Source organism: Talpa occidentalis, unplaced genomic scaffold, assembly GCF_014898055.3.
Source record: "Talpa occidentalis isolate TD23 unplaced genomic scaffold, MPIMG_talOcc4v2.1 talOcc4.11, whole genome shotgun sequence".
NCBI classification, from domain to species: domain Eukaryota; kingdom Metazoa; phylum Chordata; class Mammalia; order Eulipotyphla; family Talpidae; genus Talpa; species Talpa occidentalis.
In genome coordinates, this window is record NW_023601104.1 from 36,438,342 (window position 1) to 36,458,355 (window position 20,014).

Here is a 20,014-nt window from a genome sequence, read left to right on the forward strand (position 1 = left end):
CTTTTTCCCTCTATCCTTTCCACTGCCCCTCCCAGCATAAGTTGGTATTTGAATTTTTAATTTGATGTTAAGCATTTTTACTATTGACTTTTTTTTTTTTGCTAATTTCTTCTTGTATTATCATTGTTTTATCCAAATTTGCACCTTTTTCTTTTTTTTTTTTTTAAAGATTTTTATTTTTTATTTATACAAGAACCCGGGTACAGGCCAGATGCGTGGGAGGGTGAGAGGATTCACCAGAGACAGAGCGGGGAACAGAACAGGCAGACTGACGAAATACACTGCTGACGGGAGCAGCGGGCGCAACAGGAGAGGTCTGCCGCACCATGTGGGACCCCTGACGGCCGGCCGGGATCAAACCGGCGCTGTAGAGGCTGTGGACAGCTTCACAGCGCTGCACTCAACCACCTGCGCCACCAGGGGAGGCCCGCACCTTTTTCTTTAGAATATATCCTTTAGTCATCTGGATTTTTTTTGGGGGGGGGGTAGGGGGAGTTCAGGTTTTACATGTGATACTCTAAGAGAAATTGAGTACTATAAGAGAAACTCGATATTCTGAAATTTTTTGGTGGATACTGAAAACATAGCCAGTTGAGTTCTTTAAGTATGAGGAGACTTGTATTTTGGTTTGGGGAAATTCTCAGTTGTTATTTCTTCAGTGTTACCTTTTCTCCATTCTCTGGTACTTTCTCCCTTCTCTTGATGCTTCCTGGAATTCCTGTTTGTCACATGTTAAAACTTCGGGGATCTCTTTTCCAGTCATCTAACTTTTTTCAAAATATTTCTTCTCTACTGGGGCCTCCCTGATGGCATAGGGGTTAATAAGTCTCAGCGCTATCACCATGAGGACCTGAGTTCAATCCCTGCTAGGGAGCTAACTCACATCTGGTGCAGCAGACCTCTCCTGTCTCTCCTGCTGTTCCCTTTAGCAGTGTATTTCAGTAGATCTGCCTGTTCTGCTCCTCATTCTGTCTTTGGTGAATCCTCTTACCCTCTGCACCTCTGGCCTACACCCTAGTTCTTCTATGCATAAAAATAAATAAATCTTTTAAAAAGTATATTTCTTCTCTACTTGTCATCTTTTTTCGCTCTGGTCTATGAAAGCTCAGTAGGTTTACTTTTAATTCATTAACTTGCTTTTCTTTCTGTATTTGAATATTCTGCTAATGTCATCTTAAATTGTTTATTTAGACATATCAATTTACTCATTTTAATAATTTTAATCTAGGTTGTGGATGCTACTTCTCCCTTATCTCTCTTGGTATGTAACTTTTTGGGAGAGTGGTTTCATAGAACTATTCTTAAACCATTTTCTTCTAGGAAGTTAATAAATAAACAGGATTTAAAATATGTATTGGTATTTTATACCCATCATATTCTGAAATTGTCACATTTTAAGTTATAATAAATTCAAAGAAAAGCTATATGTGTTCCATATTCACACTTCCAAATAGCACTTAGAATCCAAAAATGAACTAAATAATGGGAGTAAAAATGTACAATGTGACTGTAGAAGTATAGGAAATTTATAACCTTAGTAGATTTATAAGAATAAGGAAAAGAGTTAGAAAACAAGCCATTGAAATAGGTATTTAGAGCCTCCCCAGTGGCTCAGTGGTTGAGCACTGGGCAGCGAAGCTGCCTGCAGCCTCTGCAGCACCGGTTAGATCCCCGGCCACTGGCGAGGGTCCCACATGGAGCACAGACCTCTCCTGCCGGGCCCGCTGCTCCCCTCAGCAGTATACTTCGTCACTCTGCCTGTTCTGCTCCCCTCTCTGGCTCTGGTGAATTCTTTCACCCTCCCGCACTTCTGACTGTACCCAGTGTTTGTATAAATAAATTAATGAATCTTTTAAAAAATTAAAAAAAAAAAGAAATAGGTATTTAGAAAAGCACAAAATAAACCCAAATAGGGTAGGATTGGCATATAAGATAACAGCAATATTAATGAAATACAGAAAAAAAATAATAAAATAAAAAAGTTGTATCTTTGAAATGAATTTTGTGAAAGGGAAGTATCAAGAGTGAGAGAAAGATAAGCCATAGAGTGGGAGAAAGTATTTGCAAAATGCATCTGATGAAGAACTATTATTCAAAATACCCAAAGAACTCTTAAAACAAAGCAACTTAATTTAAAAATGGGCAAAAATCTGAATAGATATCTAACAAAGAAGATATATAGATATCTTAGCACATGAGGAGATACTTAACACCATGCACCATTAGGGCATTGCTAATTAAAATGAGATAACACTGCATACTTATTATTAGAATGACCAAAATCCAAACACACCACCAAATATTCATTAGGCTATGGAGTAGCAGGAATTCTCACTCATTGTTGGTGAGAATATAAAGTAGAACAACCACTTTGGAAGTCAGTTTGATCAAATTTCTTACAAAAACTAAATATACTCTTACCATACAATATGACTCTTTTTAGTGTTTACATAAATGAGTTGAAAACTTAGGTCCACACAAAAACCTTCACACACATGTTCATAGCTGCTGGTTCATAATCACCAAAACTTGGGCATAATCAGAAAGCCCTTCAGTAGGCAAATGGAATCAGTTCTGGTACATCTAGACAACTATAAGGCATTATAGAAAAGGCGAAACTATGGCGTTAATATAAATATCAGTGGTTGCCAGGGATTGGAGCACAAAGGGATTTTTATGCTATATGAAACTGTTATGGTAGGAATATGTCACTATTCATTTGTCTAAACCCATAAAGTGTTCAACACCAGAAGTGAGCCCTAAAGTAGAATATAGACTGAATAATAATGTGTTGATACAGATTCATTGATATATCAAACTGGTGTAAGATATTGTTACTGGGGAAGTTTGGGAAGAGGGGGAAGAGTATATGGGAATTCTGAGTTTTGCTGTGAGCTTCAAACTGCTCTGAAAAAGTAAAATCTCTTGAACAAAGATGGGGGATAAACCATTGGCAGGGGCAGGGGAAACCATTGATGGGGGCAGGGGAAAAAGGAATAATAAGTAAATTGAGAATAATGTATAATTACAGATGGGAAAATATTTCAGAATTATAATTAAATACTGTATGCTGCTTTTACCAGTACATTTGAAAGCTTAGAAATGGAAGTCACTTGGGCTTCCCTGGTGGTGCAGCGGTTGAGCGCTGGGTTACGAAGCTGCCCGCGGCCTCTGCAGCGCCAGTTCGATCCCCGGCTGCTCCCCGGCCACCGGAGGAGGGTCCCACATGGCGCGCAGACCTCTCCTGCCGCCCGCTGCTCCCCTCAGCAGTGTACTTCGGTCCTTCTGCCTGCTCTGCTCCCTGCTTTGGCTCTGGTGAATTCTCTCACCCTCCCGTGCTTCTGACTGTACCCAGTGCATGTATAAACCAAACAAACAAATAAATAAATAAATAAAACATGCCTCTATAAAAAAAAAAAATTTAAAAAAAAAAAAAAGAAATGGAAGTCACTTAAATTGCTCCCCTTACCCCCCAAAAAGGTAGGAAAATAGCAATGAAAAGGCATAGTAAATAAACTGAAAAATACTCCTCTGTACGCCAACAGCACTAGATGTGGTTCAGTGGGCAAGGTCAATATAGTAAATCTTTAAGAAATTACCAGTTCTTGTTAAGGATTATTTCAGAATGTATTGTATTTCAGAAACAGATTAATGAAGAAAAATCAAAAGGTAGTCAATAATGCATTAAATAATACTGTGCATAATTTAGAAAAAGACATTGTTAGCAAACTAAATGGTGATTTCTCAGTTTAATAATGGATATCAGCTAATAATCTACAGCAAAATTATACTTAACGTTGAAACATTAGGAGGATGCTCATTAAAATCCAAGTTACTGCCTGTCACTACCATTTGTATGTATTGAAGTTCTGATAAATAATACATAGAAAATTAAGTAAATGGTATGAAGTTTAGAAAAGAAGAGAAATTTTATGTAGAACATCATTTACTTAGGAAATCCAAGAAAAGCAAATTACATACTTGTAGGTATGTAACTAAAAAAAATAAAATCCCAATTTGTAACAGAGTGTATTTCCATTAATCTTGCATACTCTAGTCAAAATTGTTGAAGAAAGTTACATTTTGTCCGTTATCTGTTCTCTTACTCATTTCCATGTAACATTTTGTAAACTTCATTTATTTTTATACACTTTTCTAGAATTGGGTTAATTCATAGTAAAAATCATTTTAAAATGTGAGCACTTATACATAGGAAAAGGACAACATTAAAAGGGAACTTTCAACTTGGGTTTTCACATGTAGCATTAATCGTGCCTTTGGTGTACCTACAAGTATGTCTAACATTCTGTCAAGACTGTTTCCTCACTGTCTACCTAGGCGCTAATGTAAATTTATCCTAAACTTAGGTTTTGTCATGTCAGTGCATTTTGTGGCCAGATTCTAAGTTATACTGCTGACTGTTGAAAACCTTCTGTAGTTTGATTCCAGATGCCCTCATAGTCTTCGGTCCCAGTCACCTTGTCCCAATTCAGAGAACATCAACAATATTTCATTCAAAGGTTGTGCTCACAGGCACAATTGTGTGCAATTCTGTATATCATGTACAACTTGTATGATGCCCTCTGTATCTCCTTATTCTCTGAATTTTTGTCATATTTACTATTCAGTCATATTGACTTCTTGAAATTGCTATTTCCTATACTTCTGTACCATTTTCCTCTCATATCTTGCATCTTTAGCATGTTATATTGCAAATAGCTTTCCATCTTTTTCTTCGAAAGATTCATATTTCCACCAACTAGCACAGTTTCCACAGGTAGTTGCTTAATATGTGAGGGAACTATGTGAAAATGGCTTTTACATACTGTCTTGTATTTTGATCGCATATTCTTAGTTTTAGCTAGATTTTAAACATAGTTTAGTTTATACTCAACATTTGCTACCTGAAGATTTCCATTAAATATATTGAAACACCATTACTAAAATAGTGAAAGGATATAGATATATATTTTCATGTACTGGAGGGAACCATCTTTGTGTTGGAATCAGACCCACTTTTGCATGAATCACAAGTAGTTTGTTCCATTTTATTTAATTATTTTATTTATGTATTAAGTTCTGCTGCTCATACATAGCAGGAGGTAAAGACCATTGAGTAGAGCAGGGGCTGCAGACTTGTGTTGCATGCACATATTTAGACAGAGTGCACAGAACTTGCTGTCTGTGGGTTTTTTGGTTTTTGTTTGGTTTTGGTTTTGGTTTTTGTTTGGGTGTTGGTTTGTTTTGAAGTAATGGATAGTTAAAAAATTGTATTGGTTCTTGTCATTTTGGGGGCCAGTAGTCTTTTGAAAAAGTATAAAAAGCTTTGTAACTTGGGAGGGAGGATGAGCATGTAAATAAGTGATACTACTTTATATACTGCACAGTTGAAGTTTCTGGAACTTTAGGTTAAAAGAACTTGATAAATTGAAATAATCATAATCAGGTCAGAGAACATAAGACAATTCCCATGTTCTCTGTGTCTTTAAATGTGAATTGAATGTGCTGGGAAACCTGCGTCCATATCTTCTGAAGCTTCTAGTGTAGAGTTCTCTTTCCTCTGTTAGAAAGGGAATAGCCATTTAGCATCTTAAGTTGTCCTGAAAGTTAATAATAGGATCAAGTTTATTCAGTAAAAACCTTTTGATTAGCAAAATTTAGTAATTGTTAAAGCTGGATGTGTTGGGTATGTGGGAGTTTAGTTTTACTGTTCTTTTTGCTTTTGCATATTTAAATTTTTCTCCAGTAAAAGGAGGTAGGAGCCTATTTTGGAAGACGACATAATTTTTTGTTATGATTTCCCTAATTTAAGCCTAGACAGTTACTTTATAATTTCATTGTGGTTAGTTCCTTAACACACTTGCTTTCATTGTGGCTCAGATCCAAAAAAGGATAAGATATGAAGGAACAAATTGTAGAAAGTTTCTCAAAAAAATATGCAACAAGATTTTTGTACTGAAAACTGAAAGTATTATTTAGTAACAACTTTGTCAGGTGATCTTTTGCTTAGCAATAAGCAAGCTCAGGAGATTACATCACGCTGTTTTTATTACATTGAGTTTTCCTGTATTCTCAAGAAGTATTCTACTTTTTTTTAATTAAATACATGATCAGTATGTTTATTTAGCTGTAAACCACAAGTAATACATTAATAGTAAAATGTGAATTGTTTTAAGTCGTTAAGTACCAAAAATCTTCCTTAGAAAAGATTTTCTATCCATAAGTCCTTAGACAATTTTAGTTCTCTGAAATTCTGAGCTCTTTACCCAGTGGAAGTTAATGTGTGTGCCAGTCACCTTTTATTCTACTTTTAGTTATTCTTTTTGAAAGACTACTTCAAAAGGATAGAGTGAATCTTTTAATATAGGTGTATGAAAATTTTGCTCCACATCCTCAGTTCCAGTCTCATTCCCCAAAAGAAAACTGTTTACTTCAGTATTACTTAATAACTTGCTTATACTACTAAACTGTATCTCCTGCCTCCTTTCTGTAGAAGATGAGAATTAAGCTTGAAAACTAATGTTTGGTGAAAGTCTTCTCTTCTAATGTGTATATTCTCTTGTTCTCTATTGCTATTTTTAGACTGTCATTTTGGTGCCTTAAATATTATTTTTGCTTTTAAACACCATGGCAATTCTTACTCATCCACATGATTTAAATGAACTTAAACTATTCCTTTGCTCCTGTGACATTTTTGCTTAAATATATCTTCTAAAAGTAGGGGGAAAAACAAACTATTAGAAGCAAGTTGTTGCTGGAGCCAAAGGAAAGGTGAATGGCAGTTCCTAGAAGAGATGTTGGTATCACAGATCTTTTTTAGTTCTCTGTTAGAACCATAATTAAGGCATCAAATAATTGTGACTGTTTTTTAACATGTTGCCTTTTGAAATTAAATATTGGTACTCATACTGCATAACAATGTTGAAGCAAAAATTACTTAGTTACTTAGACGTAAAAGTATTTGTTATATGTGTTTATACATGGATATATAATGTGTTTTTATGTATTTTCATGTAGGTGTATGTTAATATTAGCTTCTCCTCAGTCTCATAGCAATTGATAATTGACTTGTTATACAGATAATAATGGGAGCAATACAACAAGAATTGAAATCTTACAACATAAGAATAGAGAATAGAAAAGCCCTCTGTAACTTTAAACTGGCTTAACGTTTATGTTTTTATGCTTCTGTTGTGAAAATAAGTACTTCTTCAACAATTGTCTTTTATAAAGTATGAAACTAATGGCTTCTAAGACAAACTAATTGCAGAATTAAGTACTAAAATGCAGTGATGCCACTGTTACTCAGAAAAAAAAAAAACCACAATAACACTTAGAACTAGTCTGCCCTATCAGTCATGTCTCCCCCCACCACCAGACATGGTATTTTTACTCTGTCACTGTCCCTGCCTTGAAATTTAATTCATACTATTTGGTTTATTTCTGTTTAGCAGTTAAGTAAAATTAAAAATGAAGATCTGGATATCCGGGAAAATCAACTGATTTAGTGCCGGTTTGCTTACCTATATTTCTGTAAGCATACTGACTGAACAGAAAGAACCCCAGAGAGAGAACATTCATAATCTCCACTGAGAAACCTCTTAAACTGCCCTTCTAACAATCATAATCTAGAGAAATGTAGGCCACATAACGATGGAATGTCCTTCCTCCACTGGAGTACTAGACAGAAGGAAAAACCCTCTGCCATTCTGTTTTTAAGTGTGGAGGGCCTCCCCTGGTGGCGCAGCAGTTGAGCGCTGGGCTGTGAAGCTGCCCTCAGCCTCTGCAAAGCTGGTTCATCCCCAGCCACTGGCGAGGGTCCCACATGTCACGCAGACCTCTCCTGCCATGCCCGCTGCTCCCCTCAGCAGTGTATTTTGTCAGTCTAGCTGTTCTGTTCCCCGCTCTGGCTCTGGTGAATCCTCTCACCCTCCCGCACTTCTGACTGTACCCAGTGCTTATATAAATAAATAAATAAATCTTAAAAAAAAAAAAGTGTGGATAGTAGAGGGTTGCAGAAAGGGAGAGAAGCATTATCTTAGCAAAAGCATTGCAGCCCTTTACCAAAGTCAGTGAAGGAGACAAATAAGTGTTAACTCATTAACTAAAGTGCCTCAACTGCAGTACCTCATCTTGGCTTGTTTTTCACATGTGAGGATGTACATAAAAGCCAGAAAATTGAGGAAGCTTCCAAATAGTGGCTAGATAACAGAGTGTGGGGAGTTAAGAATCTATCCATATTCTTGAGTATAGTAGTCTTTTAATAAAGCTGTCATAATTGGAAAGAAAAAAGTTGCTTTGTTCTCTTAAGGATATAGAAGTTGAAACATAGACTCTGGAGATAAGGAGTCAAAGATGAACTGGTAAAACAACAGAACAATATGAAAAGGACACTGGCAACTAAGAAAAAAGAAAATGAAAGGACAAGCAATCTTGCAGATTTTAAAACCACATGGGCAACAGTAAGAAATACAGTAGATACTCTGTTAGAGATATATAAAGTAGAAAAAGGATAAAAGGAATTCACAGATGGTGAACTTGGAGAACAAATGAACAAAAATTAGGTACAAATCAGGGTAAGATAATCTTAATAACTAAAGAATTTTGAAGTAATCAGAACCTGAATGGCATGTCAGAAGCGAAAGCTAAATGCTAAGACAAACCCTAGTAGAACTGCTAAGCTTCAAGAATGAAGAAATAAACCTATATATGTTGGTTGGAAAAAGAATTTGAATTATAAAATGAGAAAAAACATTTTGACATCAGACTTCAATGACAAAAAAAGGGAAGAGAGCATGGAAGCTATCAGTATAAAGAATATTGAGGGCTTCAGGGAAAACTTTTGGCGAGGGCCTACCCTGGTGGTGTAGGCGGTTGAGCGCTGCACTATGAAGCTGTCTGCAGTCTCTGCAGCGCCTGTTCCATCCTGCCGTCCAGCGAGGGTCCCACATGGAGCTGCAGACCTCTCCTGTCATGCCTTCCCCTCAGCAGTGTATTTTGTCAGTCTGCTTGTTCTGTTCCCCGCTCTGTCTCTGGTGAATTCTCTCACCCTTCTGCGCATCTGGCCTGTACCCTGGTTCTTGTATGAATAAAAAAATAAATCTTTAAAAAAAAATAAAAATTTTTGGCCAAAAGTGAGCCTTGGGATATATTTAAACATTTGAACTAAATAATTAGAGTGATTAAGTTTAGGAAACAAAAAGCAGTTATCATTCCTGAAAGAAAAATCTATATAATATAAAAACAGTATATAATTAGTGGGAAAAAAATTATTTAAAATGATAACAAAGAAAGGCTCCAGGAAGTTCCAGCCAAAACTAGAAGGTTAAGTTGTACGGTCATATATACAAGGACAATCACTATGTTATTTAAATTTGACAAATGAAGGAATAAGTTTAAGCATTGATTTTGTTATATTTAAATAAGTAAAATAGATTTCAAGATCTTTCAGATAATCATTGCAGTCATTGGTGAGTAAACCATGTAATAAAAATTAAAACAAAATTTTAAATGCTGTTTTTCTTATAAGATGAAACTTAATTTAAGGAAAAGACTTCTAAGTCTTCAGTGCCCAAGAATATGAGTGGGGCGCAGGGGTTAAAGACAGCACTATCAAGCTATCACCAGCCATTGCTGCACAAGTTCAATCCTCAGTCCCATATGGCACAGCAGATCTCTCCTGCCTTGCCCGCTGCTCCTCTCAGCAGTGTATTTCAGTAGATCTGCCTGTTCTGCTCCCCACTCTATCTGGTGAATCCTCTCATGCCCTGCAACTCTGGTTTACACCCCAGTTCTTATATGCATAAATAAATAAATCTTTTTTAAAAAAGAATATGTATTATTAAACTCACTATTCTGTTTACCGGGTATTTATAAATGCTATGGATCAAAAAGCTATAAAGTCCAATATATGCTAACTTTAAGAAATGTGTCTTTAAAAACAAAGGAATTCAGGGGCCTCCCTGATGGTGCAAAGGGTTGGGACACATCACTGTGAGGCTGTCCGCAGCTACTGTGGCGCAAGTTCAATCCCCAGCCAGGGAGGTGACCCATATGGCGCAGCAGACCTCTTCTGGCTCACCCCCTGCGGCCCTCAGTCGTGTATTTCAGTCTGCCTGCCTGTTCTTTCCCCCACTTTGTCTCTGGTGAATTCTCACCTCCCACGTCTCTGGCCTGTATCCCAGTTCTTGTATGCATAAATAAATATTTAAAAAATAAAAACAAAGGAATTCAGATAGATTACTGTCAGGTTGTCTTGAAATTACTGTTTGAGTCAGTTAGTCTTTAAAAAGAAATATGAAGTGCTTACAGTAAGATTCTCCTAGAAACTAGTACAACAGTAGTGTAATAGTCCTCATAGGGTATATATTCTAGCAGAGAAAACATAAACTACTAATTAACAGAGTTAATAATGTGATAAAGACTATAGGAGGAGTAAAGTACCATAGAGATGTAATACCTTACCAAATTAGTGGGAGAAGATCTGTCAAGGAATACTTACCTGAGGATATAGATTTAAACTGAGCCTCCCCTGGTGGTGCAGCGGTCGAGTGCTGGGCTGCGTGGCTGCCCGCAGCCTCTGCAGTTCTGGTTCGTTCCCCGGCCACCAGCGAGGGTCCCACTAAATAAATAAATAAATAAATAGATAGATAGATAGATAAACAAACAAACAGATCTAGATAAGAAGTGGGTTTCAGGTAGTTGAAACGTCCTTGGAATGAAATGAAATGTAATCCTTGCTTTGTTCCATATTGTACAAAAATAATTCATATGTGAAGCAGACGTTTTAAGAAAAAGCTAAAACTATGAATGAACTTTTATGATTTTTGGATATGAAGATCTTTCAAAGTTTGCTATGAAATCCAGAAATCGCAGTGGGATTGCATGATAAATTTGTCTGCATAAAAATTAAAGTGGCACTTAAACATCATTAAACAAGGTTGAAAGACAAGTCAGAAACTTAATGGGAAAAAGCAAGCCATGCAATAAAAGGCTAGTCTTCCTGTTTACATACAGAACTCATAATAGTAAGATCTTTACAGAAAAATGTTTAGCCTCACTAATAAAGAAATGCAATTTAAGTCTAGATATTACTCCCAATATCAGATGAACGAGGATTTCAATCAAGGATTATATGCGGAATGTCTAAATGTTTCTCAATATAAAATGGGTTAATTAAATTATAGTGACATAGCTAAAGTGGAATAATACACAGAAATGAAGATGGTGTAGAGCTATAGTTATTAACAAAGATGTTGGTGAAGAAAGTAGGCTTAATTCTGGAATGTTACTATTTACATGAAATTACTATTTACTATTTACATGTCTATTACACTATGTATAGAATGCTCTGTAGAGTGTTCACCCCGCTATTAGGACTAGCTAGTTACATGTAGCCAGATTTTGAATGACATAAGTTGATCTTGTGAGTTTATTTTTTTTTGAAAACAAGGTTTTTTTTTGTTGTTCATATTTAGTGTTAGCTTCATATGCTTTCTACTTCTTTGATAAAACTTTTCATCTTAGATTTTCTCAAAGATAAAATCTGTAGGAAAGCACTTGGTTTTCTGTTCTATATTTTGATTACCTGAATCAGAGCAACTTTAACATTTTATGAGTTTTCCTTTTATAATCTATTGATATGCTGAGCGATAATTGATTATTTCATTGAAACATAATGTTGTCAAAATATGTACTAGTCTTAGAAGAATGATGTGCTTTGTTTTCATTTGAATGTGTTTCTGCATGTATAGTAAATGCTTTGACACAAAACTTGAATAAGCCCCTCATTAATGCTGGAATTTCTTGATCATTATTTTTAACTTGGGCACCTCTAGTTTGTATGTAAAAAACATTGTAGTTAGTGAAACCTGAGCTTTATATGTTAAAAAAAAAAGTAATGACCCATTTCTGATTAATATTTTTACTGGTTATGTTGATTCACAGATTAGAAGTTTTTTTATCTGTTGCTCTCCCCTTTGGAGTATAAAGTTATTTCAGGAGGTCAGGGCCCATGTCCATCTGGATTAATGGGAAGTGTTGTGCTAACACCATCTGCTGTTAAGAAGTTTGCGGTTTAAACTCTATAGATAGTACTTGGTATACCATGCTCTTGTTATCTTAGATACTAAACTAATTCTGTATATTTAGACATTTTTGTGAAAAAGTAATATATTTTATATAAAACATTTTTTAAGATGTCTTCGTTTCAAAAGAATATTTAGAAAGAATTTTGTAGACTTAGATACATAGTAACTTCATCATTTGTAGTATGAGCCATACTTTTGTAGGCAATTCACTTGCTAATAGTGGTTATAACTAAAATTATTAACAAAATTAATTCATTTGTATGAAATATAACCAAGTCTTTTAAAATACCATTACTCTTCATAAGGTACCATGCACACCTTTCATCCTTAAGCTTTAATTAAAATATTAATAGATCAAATTTCCAGGATAAGAATAGTGAAAATAGCAATAAAAACTTGATCTGTTTTCATACATATATACCTTTTTTGGCTATAATTCTTAGTCACATAGCTTACTTCCTCTGAGCCAAAAAGGTTATGCTCTTGGTGTATTTTACAGTTCATTGCTTTTCCCTATAGAAAAATCCGGTTTTTGGAGAGCTCTAACAGTGTGACATTGCTGGGCTCTCATCCTTTCTGTTTAAATAATGCAGGTACTTTGATGGAAACCTGGAGAAGCTCTTTGCTGAGTGTCATGTAATTAATCCAAGTAAAAAGTCTCGAACACGCCAGATGAATACAAGGTCATCAGCACAGGATATGCCTTGTCAGATCTGCTACTTGAACTACCCTAACTCGGTGAGTATCTGGTAGTTTAAGGCTAGCACTGACTCTCTATTTCAGAGGGTAATTAACTTTCATTTAAACAAAGGAAGATCTGGGAGTCTGGGATTGTAACAAAGCAGTAAGCTGTCAATATATCAAGGATGAGGAAAGGAAGAGAAAGGATAAAAATTTGTCCTCCCTGTTACCAGCCCTCCCATCCCTGTTTGTTTTTTTAAGCAACAATTTATCGTTACACGCTTAAATATTCTCACATTTATTTTGCCAATATAGGAGAATTGTCCAGTACGTAGCTGCTTGAGTTAGAATTATTTTTCATCAAAATTTAGATAGACTTGGGTCTCCCTCGTGGCGCAAGGGGTTAAGTATGCACTATGAAGCAATCACAGCCTCTGCAGCACGAATTCAATCCCTGATGGCCAGGGAGCATCCCAAATGGTGCAGCAGATCTCTCCTGTCTTGCCCGCTGCTCCCCTCAGCAGTGTATTTCAGTCAGTCTGCCTGTTCTTTTCCTCACTGTCTATGCTGAATCCTCTCACACACACCCCCCCCCGGTATCTCTGGCTTATGTACCCCAGCTCTTGTATGCATAAATAAATTAATCTTTAAAAAAATTTAGATAGACTTAAAACTAAGTTTTATAAATATCCAAAATATTATAAAATGTCTAATACTAATTTACTTTATAACAAAAGATTTTCCCTTGTATAGATTCATTTTAACAGATTCTTAAGTATAACAGGTGGTGACAGAGTTGTAGCAGAGACTAGGATCAATTAATTGATGTTTCTGTTAAATAAAATAAGGAAAATTAAGGGGCCTTCCTGGTGGCGCAGGCGGTTGAGCGCCGCACTGTGAAGCTGTCCGTACACAGCCTCTGCAGCGCGGGTTCGATCCTGGCTGGCTGGCGAGAATCCCACATGGCGAAGCAGACCTCTCCTGTCTCGCCCGCTGCTCTCCTCAGCAGTGTATTTTGTCAGTCTGCCTGTTCTGTAACCTGCTCTGTCTCTGGTGAATCCTCTCACCCTCCCGCACATCTGGCCTTACCCCAGTTCTTGTATAAAAATAAATAAATCTTAAAAAAATAAAAAATAAATATAAAATAAGGAAAATTAAATAATAAAAGTCATTTTAAAACCTATAGAGTAGGTGGTTTGGAGTTAGGTCTAATAAAGAAATTTTAGGCTTAAATAAGCGTAATCTTCCTATGAAGGCCTTACTTTATTAGTACGCATAGAAAAAATATTTGTAACATAAATGTATTTAGTTACTTGGAATTAATTCGCCTTTGAATTAAGTGAATTTCTTATTTAAATTCACCTTTAAATAGTAACTTATGTATTTACTTAATTATAACTTGTTCATATTCTCCAATTCATTAGTTAAGCAACTAATAAATTATCATGTCTTTGTTACCATTATTATGTTAATTAAGTACTCTTAGAGAAAATGAGAAATCAGCAAGTTAAAATAATTTAGTAGGTAAATTTCCAAAATCTCAAGTTTTGATCATAGTTCTAGCACTACTAATACTTTTTGACTTGGGGAGGGTAGTAAGTCATTTAATCACTAGCTATAAGTATTTTCTAATTTCACATATGAATTGAATAAGAGATTCTTTCAAATCTCTTCCAGACTGAAAACTGTATCATTTCCCTTACCTTCAAAGAGAAGTCAGCATTACTGTTACAAATTAATTCATGTTTTGATCATTTTGTCATTTTTCTTTAACAGATTCTCTTTACCAGTTGACATTTTGCGTGGTGTTTACATTTTAAAACTGTAAACTGCCTAAAACTGTGAGATAATATTAAGATCCAAGTAATTTTTCCCAGGTTATGCAAGGTTTCCTTATTCTTTGGCATGTCTCCTGATCTCTTATAGCCACCTCCTCCTTAAATTAAATCTTAAATGTAATTTGAATACTGGAGCTAACTGCTTACAGATACCCTCTGACTTTTTCAGTCTCAACAAATTAGAAATCATGATAGGAGATTTGCAGTGTAAATTTTGCTTGTACTTGCAACTGATGATGAAGAACCTACTATTCATTGATTGATTCATCTGTCACACCAAGTACTGTTCTAAATGTTAAAAGCACCATGGAATAAAGATACAATGCCTGCCTCAGATAATTTATAGGTTTTCTGGGCATTTAAGTAAAGTGACATTCAGAAAGAGGTATTGCTTTAATATAGTGTATGCTGCTGTGGGGACCTATTAGAGAGATTCCCCAGTCCACTTTTGGATTGGGGAGGGCTTTACATAGAAATCACATATGAGCTAATCACCTCAGGCAAGTTAGATGAGCAAGGAAGACGTATTAACACAGAGCTAATAGAAGAGAATGCACTTTCAAAAATGGTAAACAGTGCTAAAAACACTTCAGAGAAAGGAATTGAAACATGAATTTGGAATTAACGAGAAACTTGCTGATGACCTTGGAAAATTATTTTAAGTAGGTGGTAAGGGTGGGAAACCACACTGCATTCAATGGCTGAAGAGTCATTCATCAACTTGAAGGTGGGAAAGGAATTAGAGGCAGTATAGTTACTTTCATATCAACTTTGACTATGTAAGTTACAGGACAAGAAAGCAAACAGAGAAGCAACAATAGATTGGAAAGTAAGTTGAAGAGTTATAGAAACTATGCCAAGTGTTATGAAATATATAATCATCATGAAACTAGGACTTCTCATACTTTTTAGACTAATAGAGAAGGTTAATTTTAGCCTCTTCAGTTTTGGAAGTAAATACCACCTGATAGTCTTCATTGGGGCTTTATTAGTAGGATGAGTGATTTTTTTACTTACATTGTATAACACGTACTTTTCAATTTCCACTATCTTCAAATACTTATACTTTTATTAATTTATATTTTCAATACCATTATCCTTCTACAAAGCAACTTTAGCCTTATACAGTGCCATATGAAAACAGTTGTTTTAAATAAATGCCTCTGCTACTTTTGTTCTGAGGCGTTAACTATCCTGGGTGATATCTAGACTCCTTTAAAAAAATAATAGCCTGGAAAAAAAAAAAATAGCCTGAGACTTGAGAGCACTTTTTTATTTCCCTTACCCAGTGTTGGCCAGTTCAGGGGTTTCTTAGTCCTGGTGACAGTTACTCATTTTATAGTATTTTGAATGCAATCCTAAGATCTAGCTGTACTAGGACATATAACTGGGACTACAATGTTTAATTTTTATGAAGTAAGCAATTTGTGTTTTGCTTTTTTTAAAGATTTATTTATACATGGAAGAACTGGGGTACAGGCCAGAGGTGTGGAGGGGTGAGAGAAGTCCAGAGACAGAGTGAGGAACAGAACAGGCAGATTGACTGAAATACACTGCTGAGAGGAGCAGTGGGCGAGTCAGGAGAGGTCTGCTGTACCATGTGGGTATCTCCCTGGCCGGGGATCAAACTCGTGCTGCAGTGGCTGTGGATAGCCTCATAGGCTATCCCTTGCGCCACCAGGGAGGCCCAGCAATTTGTGTTTTCTAAGAATATATGTTTAAAAATTACAAAATTGGAGATTGTGAGTATAGGCCACCCTCCCATCCCCCACTCCTGTGGTACTTCTGAATTAATGTACTACAGAAAACACTTAAATATCTAATATAGGTCCAATCCTATGTCCCTTTTTATTTATTTTTTTCCAAGTTTCAGCTATTTTTAATCACTGTAAACCCCAACACAATATATCAACATAATTTTGTGCATTTAGAGGATTTTTCCTGGTTAAATGGAAAATTGTGCAGATGGTATCTGGAAGACCTTCATTTTAAGCAGCTTTATAGTGACATATCTCATTTATAAGTCTGGACATTCTTCCTTCAGTTTTCTATATTCTACATTCACTGAGTACAACTTGCATGGGTCATTGAGATCCAGTTTGCTCCAGGGTTCTGAGTTATTCTGTCTGCCCCAACTGACATGTGGTTTGAACAAAGCCAGATGCATGACATATAATGCTGCTCCGGAACCTCTGGCTCCAGTAAATACAAAAAGGGAGAATCAAACTAGAATGCTTCTAGGCCTGCCTGAGGATCTGGCAGAGCATGGTTGCAGGAGAGGCCTTTGGGTTCAGAAAGAGAGGAAAAGAAACCTGCAAAGCCCTGGATGAAATCTCTGCACTGAGGCTGTGCAGACATCCCTGATTATTTGCTAAGTTTTTATAAACAAAATGACTTCAACTTTAAAGATTATAGAATCAACTTCTGAAGGAAGATAATGCTTAATGTTTTTACTGTTATTTGACATTAGTTGCTGTATATATAAAATGGTGAAGATAAATGAAACTTAAGAATGTATATTCTCCTTTAGTTCTTTTTTGTCAGGACCATTGATTTTATTTTTGCCTGTTAATAATTCATATATTTTTTAATGTATTCTTGTTCAGATATATTTATGCTATAAATAGGTATGTTTGATGAATAGATACTCTGATCTCCTAAGTCACCAAAGGCCCAGGGAACCAAGTAGGTAAGCACAAGGTAGTAAAGATACAAACACATCAAAAGAAGGGAAAGGAAAGCATGATAGATAGTAAGATACCCATACATATCCATGATAATGATAACTCTTAAGTACAATGAATATGATTTTGCTTTAACGTTAGATATGCACATGTGGTTTATTTTTCTGACTTACTTTGTTTAGTGTTGTTGCCTAATTAGAAAATTCATTTTAAAGAAAAGTCCTTAGGGCCTCCCCAGTGGTGCAGCGGGTTGAGCACAGCGCTGTGAAGCTGTCTGCAGGCTCTGCAGCACGGGTTCGATTCCCACATAGAGCGGCAGACCTCTCCTGTTGTGCTCACTGCTCCTCTCAGCAGTGGTTTTGATCTGTCTGCCTGTTCTGCTCCCCACTCTGTCTCTGGTGAATCCTCTCATCTTCCCGCACCTCTGGCCTGTACCCCAGCTTTTGTATAAATGAAAAAAAAAAATCTTTAAAAAAGTAAAGTAAAAATTTTTTAAAGTCCTTAAAGAAGGGCCTCCCCGGTGACGCAGCGGTTGAGCACTGGGTTGTGAAGCTGCCCGCAGCCTCTGCAGCGCCGGTTCAATCCCCGGCCACCGGGCAAGGATCCCACATGGTGCGCAGACCTCTCCTGCCGCCCGCTGCTCCCCTCAGCAGTGTACTTCATCAGTCTGCCTGCTCTGCTCTCCCCTCTGGCTCTGGTGAATTCTCTCACCCTCCCATGCTTCTGACTGTACCCAGTGCTTGTATAATAAATAAATAAATTTTTAAAAAAAAAGGTCCTTAAAGAAAAGTTTTCTTTATATCTCATCACAGACCCTAGTCTAGAAGTCCCAAAGGCAGAACTGTTACTTGCAGTGATCACTTAATAATCATTGAGACCTTTTATCTCTTGAGTCCTTAAGAGAAAAGAATAAAGCGCAGAGGGATGTACATGTTTTTCAGTTAATAATAAAATATTTTAGAATTGTTGGTGTATTTCTCTATTTGTTAGCAGAATGCTCCTCATTATAACCTTGACAATCAATTACTCACCATTTGTGATCTGGCAACCAGTTAGTACCAGATTGCCTTCACTAGTGGGGAGTAATGAAATAGATTCCTGTTTTCTAGTTCTCTTTCTAATGGCAAGAATACTGATTTCCCAAATATTTACTGAACTTGTCTTGTGAATGAGTTACAATCATCGTCAATCTGAATAGTGCCATATATATAGTTTGATATTTCCCATGTCTTTGGACCATAAATCCAGTTTCAGGACTCTGGTATGCTTTCTTCCAGAGCTGCTTCTAGACATTTTTTATACAGTTGATATGCTGTAGCATAGAATTTTGTTATCCTGAGTGTTTGCATTTAATTTCTTAAGTGACATCAGAAATTTCATATAACAACTAATTAGAAAATGTAATGGAATAAAAACACTACTTATCAGACCCACAGAAAGAATAAAAGAGCTAAGAATAAACTTGGCAAGAAATGTGAAAGATCTATATGGAGAAAACTTTAAATTCTAAGGAGATGAAAAGATAACTTGAGTTTTTAGAAAGGATAGTTGAAAATGTTAAAAAGAATGGATTGATGGGAACTGGCGGGTGAGGGCTGTAACTAGTCCTTCCATACAAGAAAAGGTAATGAAGTACGGGGACCTCCCCGGTGGCGCAGTGGGTTGAGCTGTGCTGTGAAGCTGTCTGCAGTCTCTGCAGTGCCGGTTCGATCCCTGCCGTCTGGCGAGAATCCCACATGGTGTGGCAGACCTCTCCTGTTGCGCCCGCTGCTCCCCTCAACAGTGTATTTCAGTCTGACTGTTCTGTTCCCCACTCTGTCTCTGATGAATCCTTTGGCCCTCTGGCGCCTCTGGCCTGTACCCCAGCTCTTGTATAAAAATAAATAAATCTTAAAAAAAAAAGGAAAGGTAATGAAGTAAAACAGGACAGAATCCAGTGTGCATGGAATAAATTTAGAATATTACAGACAATATGTGTTAATTCAGGTGGATTATTTAGTAAATGGTTTTGGAACAATTTGTGATTACCTTCTAGAGGAAAAAAGTAGAGGACAGGGTTGGGTATGAGGGAAACTTATTTTTCAACATAATTTCTATGTGGAATGGAAGCTTAAATTTCTACTTCTTACTCCTTATGTCAAAGTTAATTAATTTGAAAACATAAATTTTTAAATTGATATATTGTGCTAGATATAAAGAACTGCTATATGGCAACAAATATGAACATTAAAAATTAAAACAAAATGTTTTTCATGCTTATAAACAAATCAATAAAAATCTCCACTAAATCATAAAGGAAAAAAACCCAGTGGACAAATGGATGAAGTGAGTACATAGAAAAAAAAAATATATATATATATAAATATATATATATATATATATAGCCTTAAAACTTTTTTCAAATGCTTAGACTTCATACACAGTAAAAGAAATTAAAAACTAATAAAGTTAGTTCATTTTCTCATTAGATTGGCAAAGATCAAGGAGTTGGATAATATATTGTGTTGACATGAGTGTGAGAAACCAATTTATCTTGCACAATGTAAATTGCTACAACCTCTTTGGATGAAGCTTGGTAAGAATCTATCAAATTGTAAATGCATACCTATTAATAATTTCACTTATAAACTTCTGAGATACATTCATATGATCACAAAGTTGCATGTATAGTCTAGTGCAGTGGTATACTAGGAAAAGAATAAGCAATCTAAATGTCCATTCA

The 20,014-nt window shown here is 36.0% G+C and overlaps 1 protein-coding gene across 2 annotated transcripts in view; it reads left to right on the top strand.

Moving 5' to 3' along the window:
- ARIH1 (ariadne RBR E3 ubiquitin protein ligase 1) overlaps positions 1–20,014 on the top strand; it is a 100,468-nt gene that overhangs the window by 43,587 nt on the left and 36,867 nt on the right. For both annotated transcript variants that reach the window (XM_037502884.1, XM_054688628.1), the window contains one exon: positions 12,683–12,827. In XM_037502884.1, the coding sequence (XP_037358781.1) occupies positions 12,683–12,827 (145 nt within the window). The remainder of the gene's footprint in view (positions 1–12,682; positions 12,828–20,014) is intronic.